General features: G+C 40.4%; 1 protein-coding gene across 1 annotated transcript in view; it reads left to right on the forward strand.

The window, feature by feature from the left end:
* The window catches only part of KISS1R (KISS1 receptor), a 52,541-nt gene that overhangs the window by 14,253 nt on the left and 21,005 nt on the right, over window positions 1-17,283 (forward strand). The window contains exon 3 of the mRNA XM_018559511.1: window positions 13,371-13,506. Within this exon, the coding sequence (XP_018415013.1) occupies window positions 13,371-13,506 (136 nt within the window). The remainder of the gene's footprint in view (window positions 1-13,370; window positions 13,507-17,283) is intronic.

Below are 17,283 nucleotides of genomic sequence, written 5' to 3' on the forward strand. Positions count from 1 at the left end.
AGAGCCTGTGCATTGCATTTGCGATCCATTGATTGTAGGTGTACTATTCTGTAGTGCTAAATAAAAACAATAATAAATGCACTTTTTTTTTCTTTTATCAATATGTGTGCATTTATTATTTTTTTTACCAAAGGTGGACCATGCTTAACACTATGCTTGGGATTATTGCACCCTTGTCCTGCATTTTCTCAAGATTCAGGGCTATTCAAAAACAAAGCAAAAAAGCAATTGGAATTTAGCTAGCATAAGGCGAGTGCAGGAGAAAATTAGCAAGCAGGGTTTATCTCCTAAGTGTGTTTAAATGTAACATTTGTATGCCTGACTAGAGTGTATCTTTAAGCCCAACGAAAGCCAAAACCTTTTTTTTATTGCTTACTTTTGGATAAACACAGAAAAAGTAAATGCTTCTGTCAAGCTTTTATCACTGTCCGTCACCCCACCGGGGAAATCTTACCTCACTTCCTCTCCTTGTAACAACAGAACAAGATGTTACAGGAGCATACCTCCCAACAGTCCCTCATTTGGAGGACTGTCCCTCATCCGGAAACAAATCCCTCTGTCTCCGTTGTCCCTATTTTTGGTCTCATGTACAGATACCAAAGTGTAATTATGCACTAAAATCGTATGCCAGTCTCTTAGTTATCTTGTTTAGTATACAGCCAGTATACAAGGAAAGGTAAACAAAAAAAATTCTGGGTTTTACCAATAATTTTTTCCATATAAATTCCTAATTGACCATATAATTGGGGGTATGGCAAGGTGTGTCTATTGCTCAAAAACATGAGCTGGAAGGTGTTCCTCTTTTTTTTCTCAGAATGTTAGGAGGTAAGCAGGAGTGGTGGTCACCCTGATGAAGAAACACCCAAAGTTGACAAAGGTTCTGTTTATTCACCATTTCACTGAAAAATGTGTTTTACTGCAGTCTGTATCCCAACACTACCTCCCCCAATGGGGACAGACATTGAAAATATAAATCTGACAAAGAAATTACTTTCCACTCTGTCCAAAATTAACAAAAACATTGACCTGGAGTTTGGCTTTAATATGTACAGTACACTCTTAATTAATTTTTTAAGATAACTTTTAAATGCTTTTCAGAGCTTCTCTCCCCTGTTGACACCCCCTCACCTCAAATACCAGAAATTACTGGCTGTCACATTTGACAGTCCATAATTGCTTTGTGGTTCTCAAAATACACAAGCCTCCAAGTGTCATTAAGTATTAGTGTAACAATGTATTGCTTCATTGTATTTACTATTTCGTTCATATGCAGATCATAGGTGAGACCTTTGATCTGCATATGACATCATTAAAAAAAAAACCTTACAATTATTTATTTTTTTTAAATGCATTTCTATTTAACTCATTAACTTTATTAATTTCCTCCTCTCCTTCTCTTAGCTATTGATTTATGAGGTTTTTTTTTATTTCTGTTTTTCTTACCATTCATTTTATTTTTTTCATATATTTAATTTATTTCAATAGCTATTTTTTTCAGTGTCGCATAGCAAGATAATGTGCAAAACTTAAAAAAATGCCTTTTTAATTTGCAAACAGCTTTGCAATGCTTTGGACCAGAAACATAATTTTGTGTACACTTTTTATTTACAGCAAAGCTGCTGCTTTTTTAAGCTAACACTGGTCTTAACAGAACAAAATGCATTTTGTTTGCCTTTTTTGTCTATAGATTCCATTAAAAAATAAATAATTTTTGCAAAACAATTATCGCCAAATAAACAGGTCCATATTGAAAATGTAAAAATTGCTCTGAATGGTAAGAAAAACAGAAATTAAAAAAAAACTCATAAATCAATAGCTAAGAGAAGGAGAGGAGGAAATTAATAAAGGTTTATTAGGGTTAACAAAGGGTTGACAATGAGTTAAATAGAAATGCATTTAAAAAAAAAAATCATTGTAAGGTTTTTTTTTTAATGATGTCATATGCAGATCAAAGGTCTCACCTATGATCTGCATATGAACGAAATAGTAAATACAATGAAGCAATACATTGTTACACTAATACTTAATGACACTTGGAGGCTTGTGTATTTTGAGAACCACAAAGCAATTATGGACTGTCAAATGTGACAGCCAGTAATTTCTGGTATTTGAGGTGAGGGGGTGTCAACAAGGGAGAGAAGCTCTGAAAAGCATTTCAAAGTTATCTTAAAAAATTAATTAAGAGTGTACTGTACATATTAAAGCCAAACTCCAGGTCAATGTTTTTGTTAATTTTGGACAGAGTGGAAAGTAATTTCTTTGTCAGATTTATATTTTCAATGTCTGTCCCCATTGGGGGAGGTAGTGTTGGGATACAGACTGCAGTAAAACACATTTTTCAGTGAAATGGTGAATAAACAGAACCTTTGTCAACTTTGGGTGTTTCTTCATCAGGGTGACCACCACTCCTGCTTACCTCCTAACATTCTGAGAAAAAAAAGAGGAACACCTTCCAGCTCATGTTTTTGAGCAATAGACACACCTTGCCATACCCCCAATTATATGGTCAATTAGGAATTTATATGGAAAAAATTATTGGTAAAACCCAGAATTTTTTTTGTTTACCTTTCCTTGTATACTGGCTGTATACTAAACAAGATAACTAAGAGACTGGCATACGATTTTAGTGCATAATTACACTTTGGTATCTGTACATGAGACCAAAAATAGGGACAACGGAGACAGAGGGATTTGTTTCCGGATGAGGGACAGTCCTCCAAATGAGGGACTGTTGGGCGGTATGCTCCTGTAACATCTTGTTCTGTTGTTACAAGGAGAGGAAGTGAGGTAAGATTTCCCCGGTGGGGTGACGGACAGTGATAAAAGCTTGACAGAAGCATTTACTTTTTCTGTGTTTATCCAAAAGTAAGCAATAAAAAAAAGGTTTTGGCTTTCGTTGGGCTTAAAGATACACTCTAGTCAGGCATACAAATGTTACATTTAAACACACTTAGGAGATAAACCCTGCTTGCTAATTTTCTCCTGCACTCGCCTTATGCTAGCTAAATTCCAATTGCTTTTTTGCTTTGTTTTTGAATAGCCCTGAATCTTGAGAAAATGCAGGACAAGGGTGCAATAATCCCAAGCATAGTGTTAAGCATGGTCCACCTTTGGTAAAAAAAATAATAAATGCACACATATTGATAAAAGAAAAAAAAAGTGCATTTATTATTGTTTTTATTTAGCACTACAGAATAGTACACCTACAATCAATGGATCGCAAATGCAATGCACAGGCTCTAAATAATTTTTGCAAAACAATTATCGCCAAATAAACAGGTCCATATTGAAAATGTAAAAATTGCTCTGGTCCACAAGCAGTATACAAGTACGACAGCTGAAGTGCTTAAACAAGCTTTTATGTTTGGTACAGACATATCGCCTGCTGCATGAAAGCTTTTTTTAATCAGTGTCCTGTCATTTTAGGGCTAATTTTGGTTCTAATTATACCATTACTTCCCTCATTTCCACTTAAGCCAATAAATACAGATGAATTTCAGGACAAGCTACTAATCTGTAAAAGCGTATTTTCTAAAACATTTGTTTTTTTGCAAGTTACCTGAAAAGGCAGTTTCAAATGTAAACATGCTATATGTCTTCCAAATGGAAACTAGCAAAAGGGACAGTGACACTAAACTCAGGAGTTAAATCTTAAAAATGCATTCAAGTACCTTAACTATTAATAAAAATGTATCTTATGTGTGTATCACTCAGCTGTAGATCCTCAAATCATCTCTGAATTGGTGCTGACACTGCCCTTCCTTCTGGAGAGTGGCTACTTTTCTTCCCCATGGTCCTTCTCATGAGATATAATCACACATTTAGTTTACTAATTTGCATTGAGATTGTAGTGCATCACGGGAAAAAGCTTTGGTGGCTGGCTACTGCTCCGATCAGCCCATGTGAAAGGGGCCTTACTACTCTGTCTGATTTGGCCACTGGTAACTGACGACACCTGCAACTGCTACTAAAAGGTAGCCATACACCTTAAAACCATTGTACAACTTTTTTTGTCCAGACATCTCACCCCCGTTCAATCTTCTTACAACCAGGCCATCATGCACAGACCAATGTATTTCGCAATTAACGCTACTCAGCACCACCACCTGGCCGATTTTCATCGATCTAAAGGACATATTTTCGTTTAAGCATGTGCAGTTTTCATCTTGAGATTTTTGTAGTACAACAACGCCACTAACCCGTCAATTTTCATCCAACTGGACAAAAGTTGTCTAGCCTGCTTGAAAGACACAAATTTGCCAGTTGTACAGTAATGGAGGTTGTGCACTTCCCATCAACTGGCCGATTTTCGGATAAAAACGCAATTGCAGACAAGTATGGGCACCTTACGTATTGGTGGTCCTGTGGGTTGTAATGTATCTGAAAGCATCACTCACACACAGATCATGTGCCATTAAATGGCAAATTAAGGCGGACTACTGAGGCATTCATTAATGAATGGTAAACGCTGAGAATAAGCGGTTACCAGCTTTACAGAGCCGCGAATAACTGGTCACGTACAGTGTACGGGGCCAGTCATATCGGCACTTTGTGGCGGGACGTACAGTGAACGTCTCCAGTCACGAAGGGGTTAAAAAAAAATTCTGCTGACCCCCTCCGTAGCTGCCAACATTATGGAGCAATTTATCCTCAAACTATAACTGCCTAAACACAGCACTCCCGCTTCAAATAAGGTCTACATAAAATCTACCTTAATAAATTCAGAAAATCCTACTGGATGTGTAAAACCAATAAAAATATAAAATATATAAACAACCAAAACAGTGATTTACAAATATCAACAAGTGCTCCTGTGTACGATCTTAATAAAACATGAAATCAAAGTGCAAAATCAAATCTATCAACGTGCGGTTAGTGTCAGTTCTAAAATTGTGCAAATATCCTTTTGTAATAACCAGTAATATCCAATATAATTCATAAAATTGTGCAAATATCCCTCTGTTATAATCAATAGCAACCAATACCGTTCCTAAATTTGTGCTAATATGTGTCTGTGGTAATTAGAGTTCATCCGTTGGAGTCATCAATGTCATCGAGCTTGGCAGTACACTCTTAGCTCCCAGAGAGAACAGGAGAGTAGGAGAAAATCAAGTACATCAGCTAGTGCTAGCAATAGCACTGGAAATTGTGAGTGTGTTATTTAATTTTTTTGATTCATTAAACTGAATGTGTTAACACTCTGGAGAGTCTTCTTTTTCTCCTTTTATTGGATTAATGTGGATCATTCAAGGGTTATATAAGGATCCTGATGCGGAGGAGTGACATTTTTATAGCATAAGTTGGAAAAAATCGTTTTTTGACCTTTTTGAATCAAGGTCAACCTATTCCGGTGAATTCAGGCAGTCAAGCACATCGTTTGACATGAACGGTATTTAATTACCACAGATGAATATAAACACAACTTTATGAATTGTATTGGTTGTTATTGATTACAATGGAGGGATATTCGCACAAATGTATGAATTATATTGGCCCTTTCAGGTTATTACAGAGTGATATTTGCACAATTTATTGAATTATATTGCCCATTACTGGTTATTACAGAAGGATACTTGCACATTTTTATAACTAGCACTAACCTCACTTTGATAGATTTGATTTTGCTCCTTGATTATATGTATTTTCAAGATTGCACACAGAAGAAAGTGCTAATATTTGCATCTCACTATTTTTTGTTTGTTTATATATCTTATATTTGAATACACATCTAGTAGGATTTTCTGATTTTATTGAGGTAGTTTTTATGTAGACATTATTTTAATTAGGAGTGCTGTGTTTAACGGGTAAGTTCACTTTCTCAACAACTTATTGACTGCACCCCATCACTTCTCCAGACCCCCGCCACACATACCATTTCCAAGCATTATCCGCTTTACATACTGTGGGGCTGTGAAGTGAGGTGTAGGGTGTACATACCCTACACTGGTTTCTGGGGGTACCAGCAGGGGATCAGGCAGGTGTATGCAGCAGGGGGTGAAAGAGGTAGTGGGATGCTGTCGGTAAGTAAATGTTTTCACACTTTGTGAGAAAGTGAATTACCCTTTCAGCAGTTATAGTTTTCATATATCCATGGTGGATAATACACAGCAGCTGTAGGCTACATAGCACAACTGAGCGCAGGTTAAAACTATTTGTTTCATTTATCACCAGAGTTTAAAGCAGAAGCACAGGGGTCATTGTTACTCAGTAGTAGACGTGTGGCGGCAAAAAAAATTGTTTTGTTTTCATTCTGATTTTTCGGGATTCGGGTCCGAAAGTCAAGTTGTTTTGAGGTTCAGACAACATTTTAATTCATTTAGTTAGCGGTAGTATGTACAAATGTTCCTTACTAACAAATTTTCATTGCAGCAAAGTGACATTAGACAAAAGGGGGGGAAAAATACTTTTTTTTTACAGTCCACGAAAGAAAGAAAGAAAGAAAAAAAAAAGGCGCATGCGGCCCCCCCTAAAGGGTCTGGTAGGAATGTTAGGAGGGACCCGCCAAGTTAAAAATAAAAAAAGTGTGTTTGGTACCCCCCAAAATTCATACCAGTCCCTTTAGGTCCAGTAGGAATTTTAAGGGGGATCCCCGAACTGTTATTCATATAACAAAGGCAAAGTCTTTCCGAAACGGCATTTAAGCGCTCCCGCTCAGAATGTCAAATGGGCAGAACAAGCCCCATTTGTTTACATTCAGGCCGGAGCTGTCATTTTGCGGCGAGTCTTTGTCGGGTTCAGATGGGTCAGCGTGCGGCGGGACTTTTTTGACGAGTCAGCGGCCATCATTCATCGTGATGCATTTTTCTAAAAATAAAGGACTTGTCAAAAACTGACGCTTAGTTTTTTTCAATTAAAAGCACTTTTTCAAAATGTGTGGTGTGTTCATTTTCATTTAACCCTTACTCATTCAAAAGGGGGGGCGGCATCGGGGTGCCCCCTTAATTACAGGGGTACCCTGATGCAAAAAAGCCCCCCTGCCAGCAGACCCCCACAACCACCAGGCCAGGTCGTGGGGAAGAGGCCCTTGTCCCCATCAGCATGGGGACACCCTCCCAATGCTGATGGTAAGTCATCCCCCCTTTCCTGTCCTTCCGGGCCTATGCTCGGATGAGGGGTGTGATAGGAATTTTAGGGGGCACCACACGTTTTTCCCTCGATTTTTTGGTGGTGGGGTTTCCCCTTAAAATTCCTACCAGATCTAAAGGGCCTGGTATGACTTTTGGGGGAAACCCCACACACTTTTTTTATTTTTAACTTGGGAGGGACCCTTCTAACATTCGTTTGTAAAGTTGATGCTTAACACAAAAAGTTTATTCGGGAAATAAATTTTGGAAGCATCCAAAATTTTCGTTTTCAGAAATTCGTATTCTTTCGCACTCCTTTTTTCTGTCATTCCGAAATTGGAATGCATCTGAATGTACGAATTTCCTAAAATTCGTTCCAATAACGAATCTTTCCTAAACGAATAGCACATGTCTACTCAATGGGGGTGATTTACTAACCTAAACACACGCACGCACTAGGTGCGTGTGATTTTTACACAGCAAAACGTATTTATCAACCAAAAAGTCTCTAAAAGCATATTTCCACTAATGCCATATATGGAAAAATCATGCACATGATGCATATATAATGCTGCTTCACAGTTTAGACAAAAATGGTTAGCTCATGCATTTACATTCCTGCATTCATCAACGCAAGCAACACAATGTAGAGCTAATTTACACAACATCACCTTGTAATTCATGCAGGGCTTTGCACAACACACCTGTTGGGGGTGTACACACTACAAAGGTGTCTAGATTCCACCAATAGATCATGCTGGGAGGGAACACACTACAGAGGTGTATACTTGTTCGTGGCGTGTTTATAAGGTTAGTAAATCAACTCCAATAGCTCAGCTCCATTTTTTCCCCCTCTCAGAGCACCTGATCTGTCTTTACATCACAGATTAGAAGGCTGAAAGGCAGCCAAGACACTGCTAGAAGTGGGGAACAGGCAAAGCTAAGCTGCTAAGAAGAGAACTTGAATGACTTCTGCAGTTCTGCTGTGAACGTTGCGAATAAATTGCTCGCCTGCAGCTATAGAGGTCAGTGAGACTTGTTTTAAAGCTTATTTACTCCTGGCTAAGAATTTTGTATGTGTTTAACCCCCTCGTGACTGACGACGTACAGTGTACGTCGCCAGCATCGGGGCTGTTTAAACAGACTCCCGGTGACTTTTGCCCCCAGGACTCTGTTTAAACTTGTAGAGCCGACTGTCGGCTTTACAACAGAAGCGATCCTGGCGACTTACCTGTTGCCAGATCGCTTCTGCGTCCCGAAGAAAGGGGCCGCCCCCCCCGCCAGACACCTCCGCCGTGCTTCCCGGGCTCCGTTGCCCCTCCTACTTTTTTTAAATTAAATGTAAATAAAATAAAATATCTGGTCACATATTTACTTTAATTATTCTTCCCTTTTTGGGTCTGGATCATTGACTAAACTCGAGTGTAATCAGAAAGATAAAGAGGAGATTAGGAGTAGAGTTTTCTTTTTTGGAGGGTCTGCATTTTAAACGTAATATAGTAAGTAAAAGAGGTAAGTATGCTATCTTACAAACTTGGATGCTAGTATCTGTGTATCTCAAATGTGTGTGTATAACAATAACAAACACTTTACAAAACAAGATTTAGGGGTCTATTCACAAAGCTGCCGTAGGCAGCCGAGTGAATGACCGACCCAAAGTCAAGTGAGCCCAACGCTGTTTGGCTATTCACTTCAGGCTTGTAGGGCTGATTTCAGCCGTACACCGACTAAAATCAGCCGTACATCAGCTTGCTGTGGCTGGCTTCGGGTCGGCCAAACATGCTCAGCATGTTCCGCGACCCGAAGTGCAGAAGGAGTTCGACTCAGCCGATCAAACATCTGGATCGGCTAAGCTGAACCTCCGGCAGGCTACTCGCTGCTGTTCGGCCTATTCTCATAGATGCAGAATAGAAAAACAATTAAAAAAGTAGAAAAATTAAAATAGAAAATGTTTGGGCGGAGCTAGCAGTGACAGCTAGCTCCGACCAACTGTTTTCTATTGGCCGGGCGGTTCTGCTGCCGTCAGAAAAACAAACAAAAAACAACAACATAGGAATGCATAGCTAGATTCCTATTGGCTATTTCACTTTGCAATAGCCAATAGCAAACTAGCTATTGCACCCGCCCTCTGCTGCTGTCAATCAGCAGAAGGGGACCTGATGGAGAACTTCAGGTCCCCTCAGCATAGGAATGTAGCTATGCATTCCTATGCTGTTTTTATTTATTTTTTTACAGCCAACGGCTCCGATGTCAGAAGAAAAAAAAAAGACAACAAAGCAGAGAAAGGTTTACTCTGCTCGATCGAGCAGAGTAAAAGATTCCGGGAGAAAGTGTTTCTCTCCCGGGAGTCGCTATCTAATAGCGGGAGACTCCCAGAGCGTGAGTTGAGAGTTGGGCTGCCTGGAGATCAGCGTCCCTGGGACTTGTCTGTGCAAGTGGCTGGAGCCAGCCATGAGATGCTTCGGCTTTCACCTCAGTCGAGCCGAAGCATATGCCTGAGCCCCTCGGCCAACTTCGAGAGCTGTACAGGCTATAGTGAATAGCCCGTACAGCAGCCCTTCGGTTCTACTGAACCAAAGGGGTCCTGGGGTCGAAGCTAGCCGAAGGATCAGCCGAAGCTACGGCTAGATCCTTCGGGAGCTTTGTGAATAGACCCCTTAGTGCCACGGTTGCCAGAAAATCATGAAACAATACAAACTTTTGCCGGTTATATAATAGCTCAGTTCAGATGTAAAGCTTGAAATCCACATAGTTAACAACAACAACAACAACAATACAGAGCTTAGATTAGCATGCGGGGGACTCAATGCAATTTGCTGTATCTTAATTGGAAATGTTCTTTTTGAGAATTCCAAATAACCTTGGTAACCAAGCCGATATTAGAGCTAACGATGTAACAGATTGTGGAATTCCTATTCTCTTTATGTCATTTCATTTAGATATCTATTTTTAATAATGGCTGCTTTATTGGGAACCTTTAGTTGGCGTTAACAGATTTTTTTTTTAATATCTCTCTGACCTCTAATAAATCTGTTCTTTTTATACAACTGTTTATTGTTTAACATTTGAAAGACTGACATGGATTTTTTGCATTACTTTTGGCAACATCTCTTTAAAAACAGACATTTATATACTGACAAGCCAACCTGCGGCCTCTTTACTGAATGCAGATCTGCAAAACCTGATTAAAACTCTTACTTCGAATCAACAGGCCGCATGAGTAAACATTTAATCAACAGCTCAGATGTTCCAGAAAAAGTTCATTTATAAATATTCTGCTCAGTAACTTCTTCAATTTTAGAGAGGATAGTGCAGCAATTGCTTATTATTAACGATACTATAAGTTATACAACCAAAAGGTAACATTAAATATTTTATTCAGAATATTTGTTAATGGCTGGTGTTGCCATAAATATAGACACAAGTACAGAGTCATGGCAAGCTGTAGCTGTAGTGTAAAGGTGCCCACACACCTTGCGATAATCGCGGGAAATCCCGCGATCGTAAGATAATCGTAAGGTGTGTGGAAGCCGTGCGACCTCTACTACTGTAAGTTCGCACGACTTTTATCTTACGAACATGTTCGAAAACCCGCCGAGAATCGTACGATTTTCGGTGGGTGTGTAGCATGTTCGTAGGATAAAAGCCGGATGGGCCGTGGAAACTCTATGGCTAGAGCTAGATATGACGGACGCTAGCCGTAAACTGCTCGTGGGTATTTGCTATAAACCTCCAAATATAGGGGAAGAGGGAGAAGTCAATCTTCACTCGCAGATAGGAATAGCTGGGAGAGAGGACCAGTGATTGGCGGAGGGCTACGGTAGTCTCAATATTCAAAAAGGGGGCTAGGTGCCAACCTGGGAACTTAGACTGATGTTAGACTGACCGGAATAGGCCGGTCAGTCTAACATCGGTAGTTTGTAAAATGCTAGAGGGCATAATAAAGGATTATCTGGTAGAATTTGTTCAGGAAAACGGGATAGTTAATGACAATCAGCATGGGTTCAGGAAAGATTGTTCCTGCCTAACTAACTTACTAACCTTTTAAGTAGAGATATGGACGGAGGTAAGCCGGTAGATGTGGTATATCTGGATTTCTCAAAGGCATTTGATACGGTACCACACAAACGCTTACTTCACAAGCTGAGGGCTATGGGCATAGATGAGTTGGTGTGTACGTGGATAGAGAACTAGCTACGGGAACGTGTCCAGAGGGTATCTGTAAATGGCACCTTTTCAGACTGGGCTAGTGTAATGAGCGGTGTGCCTCAGGGTTCTGTGCTGGGTCCCATATTGTTCAACTTATTTATTAATGACATCGGGGAGGGTGTTAACAGCGATATTTCCGTGTTTGCGGATGACACCAAAATAGGGAGGGTAATAGACACGGACTTAGACACTATAACATTACAGGAGGACCTGGATAAAATAGGGGAGTGGGCATTAATGTGGCAGATGAGGTTTAATGTTACTATGTAACTATGTAACTATGTATAATGTAGAGCCTTAGTTCTCAACTGGTGGGTCGCGACCCGTGTTCAGCGGGTCGCTGCATGCCTTCTACTTTTCTAGGCTCCTCTGCCTCTTCCTAGCACAACACAGCCAGCTCTTGTGCCAAGCATCATTGAAAATATCAGCTTCAGGTGGGGTAGGGTGGGCTGGGGATATGGTTGTGAGGGAGATCCAGCCATATGTGCATTGCTTAGAGCAGTGGTTCTCAACCTGTGTAACCTCAGGACCCACATTTGTCCTTGGTCATTAGGTCGTGACCCAAATCACACTGCAATTGAATGCACGGCCTTATGGTACCGCGCCTTCCGGTGTGAGTGTACGAACTGTGGGTGGGGGTGCATTTGGGGTACTATTCAAATGAATGGCAACGCAACACACCTCCCACACCAGAATGCACAGTAGGTGCTATTGTGTGGTACAGTGCCTAGATTGGAGTGACTTCACATTATGGCTCCCGAGACCTCTACAGGACATGCAAGGGAGCTGTACAAACAATGCACATACGGATGGAGCTCCATTACAGCACAGCAGCCCACACTGGACCCCAGCCTGCAGATGCACACCTATTCTCGTAAATTAGGGAGAATGGGTGAATCTTAAAAAAAAGAAAGTAATGTTTTTTGGAGTGTGTATGTTGTGTGAGAATGTGTCTGTGGTTGTGTGTGTCTGTCATTGTTTTTGAGGGCCTGTTCCCACTAGTACAGTACGTTAATCAAACATTCTCATGCGATTAATGCACTGCACCACGCAACGGGAGGCCACACCAGAACGCGTGGTAACGCAATGCCATGTTTTCCATTGCAGTGTGACTTGGGTTGCGACTTAATTACCAAAAACAAATGTGGGTCCTGAGGTTACACAGGTTGAGAACCACTGATGTAGAGAAAATATACAACATTTATTTAGTCAATATTAAAACAATCTGTAAAATCATATACAATAAAAAAATGTCATGCCCCATTTAAATCCATCAAAATGAGTTTATGCACAGGGTCCTACTACCAATTTGTCTTACAAAATATACAAATCACAAATCCAGCATCTGAGGAGGTTCCTCCAGCTGATGAATGCTATGGGTATTTAACATATGAGGGCAAGGAAAGTTTGGCGTAGTGCTGTATACAAGTAGCGCATTTTGCAGCCTTTAAACTGCTTCATCAGACTTTATTGTGCATTAGTAATATCATTAAAAAAACTATGTAACAGGAGTACAAGTTATTTCCTCCACTTTGGTACACCGGGTATAGGTCAAAGCATTTAGGTCAAAGCTTTTATGGGTAATGCGAATAGTAAAAAAAAAAAAAAAATCCCACACATTATAAGAAAACTATTCCTATTTTCATAACCTTGACACTCTCATTTTTACACCTCTCACATTTTTGTAAATATTTTATTAGATAATTTCATGTGACGACACTGAAGAAATGACACTTTGCTACAATGTAAAGTAGTGAGTGTACAGCTTGTATATCAGTGTACATCTGCTGTCCCCTCAAAATAACTCAACACACAGCCATTAATGTCTAAACCGCTGGCAACAAAAGTGAGTACACTGCTAAGTGAAATGCCCTTTTCCAGTGCTCCCCACAAGACTTTCGCTAGAAAAGTAATTTACCTGAAAATATTCCTGTTATGCTCACTCGCTGTCAAAATTTTTTTGAAAAGCATAATAGATGGTAAAATTCTTGGTATAGGGATTTTGATCAACAATGTACTGAAAATGAATAGATACCAATTGCCTCTGTATTTTAAGACCTTTTATTTCTTTCGTCACTTCTGGATGCTTTATTCTAGGTGTCTGTGCAAGCTACCTGTGTGACCTTGACTGCTATGAGTGTGGATCGTTGGTATGTGACAGTTTATCCCTTGCGATCGTTGCGTCAGAGGACTCCCCGTGTGGCTGCAACTGTCAGCCTCGGAATCTGGATTGGTAATTATGCAAATGTATTTATTACTTTATTCTCTCCCTAAAGAAGATTTAAGGGTAAACATATAAAATAAGATAAATTACCCCTCAGCAAATGCTATCCTTTGAAATGCTATAAACATTATTGTGGGGCTACTGTTCAAAGGGTTGGGGGTAATGTGGGTGGGATCTATAGGGGTACATGTAAATAAACACACACACCTAGTGTGAGTCCTTTAGATGATAAGAAAACACACACACCAAAAAAAACAAAAAAACTTTATCAATGGTTGAGCATTAAGTCATGAAGTTCAGTGATGTAATCCACATCAATCACAGCGTCCAGTGATGTAAATCCCTATCAACCATTATGACCCCACGCCAGCTGATGCTTACTCTATGTTTACATTACTTCCACTCCGATAATGTAAAGACAGAATTGGTGATCCAGGGTGATGTTATTGACTAAATTTGGTCATTGGCCAAATTGCTGATGCCGTGTTTACAGTACAAGTGACTTACAGGTAATTGGCCATACCAAATTTGGTCAATGACATCACCCTGGATCTATTATTTAGTGATGGTGTGCAGCGGGTAAACATTGGTTGGTGTCGGGTCATCGTGTTTGAGAAGTATTTAAATTTGCTGGATGATGTGATTGACTTTGACTACATTGCTGGACATTATGATTGACATTGAATTACATCAGAAAATAATTTTTAAAAAAATACAAGTTTTTGTTGATTGTGTTTATTGACATTTAACTCTTAGTGGGAATGCGTAAATTGTAGTATTGTGCCTCTGTACTCATTCTACTGGGAAGGGGCAGATATCTGGTCACCCCTTATTATAAATCGGGGCATCAATGTTATCAAGTTGAAGACTAGCTCCTCCTTCAGTTTGGAAATGAAATAACCATGTCAGTATTCGCAGGGTTCTGCCCAGTTGTAGTTGGCCTCAGGACCCTAGATACAAAGAGGTTCTGTCTCTGTATATGAGATCCTTCCCCCAGGACAACCTCAGCAGTCCATAGGCTGGCCTCCACTGGCTCCTCTACACATATCTCAGGGATCCCAGGCATATCCTATGAGTGTAATCTTCAGCACTTATTTACTCCTCAAAAGACAGAGCGGACACCAGACTTCCCAGCCTTGCTGCATGACAGCCCCTGCAGCAATGCTAAAAACCTTTCCCTCTCTCTCTTCTGAGGAATGAATGTCCAGTCAGGTTCAAACACGTAGAACTCAAGCTTTACTTCAAATGATGGTAATTCAAGAGCAGATTAATGAACTGTACATTTCCCTTCTATACATCACATATTTTGCCTTATCAGACACCATATTTGCAATTAGGCCGGTTAGCTCCTAAGGTCTGTGTGAATTAACTCCCTGGCTTTCATGTTTCCCATTCTATAGAGTAGTTACTTACAACAAACTGCTCATGACTAATGATGCAGCATGATTTATTGCCCATTGTGACAGGGGAACAAACTAATTTCATGATCTACTCCCTACTCTCCACTTGCCTTTCCCTTCAATCTCCACCAGCCTGACTTCTTCAAAACCCAAGACAAAGGAGAATGACTCATTGGTGGGTTGTGGGACCTAACCCTCTGAAACAACCAGATTCCACTATAAGTCCATCCCATATTGTCCCCACCTTCTTCTTGGGCATTGAAAGTAGGGTAACATTTGGACAAGGGTGCTTTGCAAGGGGGGGGGGATTTGCTGACCCCCCCCCCCTTGGAAGGTACCCCTATTTTTTAAAGGGATTTGGCATGGTCTGGTACAGAAAGGGGGGGTGCACACTCGCTGCCGCCCCCTTTCTTGGCCACCCAGGGTTTATGCTTGGATTAGGGTTTGGTGGAGATTTAAATTACCACAGTCTGTAAAAATTGTTCCATAACAGTACATGCAGATTTAAAGCATCCCCAACGCATGTTATTTTAAGGATTTGTAAATCTTAACTATTGCTCTAATCCACATAAAAAGTCCCTCTTCCTGTTGTATGGTATTGTTTTTATTTTTTTATGCATTGGTACATGTAACTCATGGCAGTGCTCAGCTCCCCATACCCTTTTCTAACAATTACTTGACTATTAACCTTAAAATGGGCAGAAAAAATTAATAAGATTCACCTTCCATAGACTTTGCTATGTTCGCTAAACATCCCTCAAAGATATACCAAAAATTAAGAATATAGTAAAAATTAAGGGAAAATCCATTTATATATAGTTAAACACACAAACAAGCAAAGGGCTTATAGCAACATTTTTTGGGCCTATGTCAATAGAATCAGTTTGACACCAGCATGTTAAGGCTTTTCCCCATAGTTCTCCTTAGGGTAACGGGAGGACACAAACTAGTGTCCTCCCGTCACCCTAGGCTCAGTATACCGCGAGCTGTAGCTCGCGGTATACTGAGACGCACGAAAATACGTCAACGGAATTTCGTATTTATCTCTGTGCGCCACAGCTGAAGCGATGTTAAGGCTTTTCCCCATAGTTCTCCTTAGGGTAACGGGAGGACACAAACTAGTGTCCTCCCGTCACCCTAGGCTCAGTATACCGCGAGCTGTAGCTCGCGGTATACTGAGACGCCGCAGTATACCGCAAGCTGCTGCTCGCGGTATACTGAGACGCCACAGCTGAAGCGGATCCCGACAATTATGTCAGGATCCGCCCAGCTGCGTGACTGACAGCTAGCTATGCCTATCTAGAGGCAGAGCCAGCTGTACCCACCCCCTTCCCCATCCGTTCCGCCAGTCAGCGCTGGCGGATCGGAGCGGGGAGGGGGGAATCCAGTCCCTCCCCTGTCATGGCAGAGAGCCGTGACAGGATCGAGAGGTGAGCGAGCGCTGGTATGTGTTCGCTCACCTCCCGATCTACTAAGCCGACCTGTGACAGTTTCATTGTCACAGGTCGGCTAGAACTATGAGGTGAGTGAAAAACACTCACCTCATAGCTCTCCTTTAAGAATTTGTGAATTTGTCCTGCACATGACCTTCTTCTGACCTGTATTTGACCTGCTTCAAGTGAGTTTTGCAATCCCATAGATTGATATGGGGATTGCAAGCACCATTTACTGTTGCTTTAAACAGCCGATCAAAGTATAGAGACTTGTTTGCTATTTTTTATATTATTTAATGTCCTCTACTTGTGTGGAATAAACCCCCATATTGGTTGTGGGCAGTGGTTATTTTGTGGGCAGTTTGTGAGGCACATATAAGAGTAAACAGGTTCCTGCAGTGAACATTATATTTCTGAGATGGATATGTGCTCAGAGCATGTGTGGTCTAGTAAATACCAGGTAACTCTTCCTAGGATAGATTATAAATGTTTGTGATCCAGTGGGAGCAGAATATTAGATAAGGAGACCAGAAACCCATCTGATCAGTCTGTAAAAATAGAACAAATTGTCTATGAAAAAATTATCACCAAAGATGTGCTCAGATAACAGATCATATTTCCTAGAATGACAGAATAATACACTTCTTCATTCCCTGATAGACTTGTGCGCCGTCAAAAAATTTGTTCTGTTTCGTTTCGTTTCGGAATATCTGTTATTTTGTATTTCGTAACTGAACTCAATTCGGATTCAGATTCGTACGAAATACGAATTTCCGTTAGTGGCGGTTATATTTTCGTAACTTTACGAACATTCGTTATGATGAAGTTAAAAAGCAAAATACCTTTGTTAATATTGGAGTGGTAGTTGTTTTTTTTTCCGAAATACGAATTCCGTTAACGGATTCCGTATCCGAATTTCGGATTTCGGATTTTAAAAAAAAAATACCATCAAC

Source organism: Nanorana parkeri, unplaced genomic scaffold, assembly GCF_000935625.1.
Source record: "Nanorana parkeri isolate BGI_ZX_2015 unplaced genomic scaffold, ASM93562v1 scaffold401, whole genome shotgun sequence".
Taxonomy (NCBI): domain Eukaryota; kingdom Metazoa; phylum Chordata; class Amphibia; order Anura; family Dicroglossidae; genus Nanorana; species Nanorana parkeri.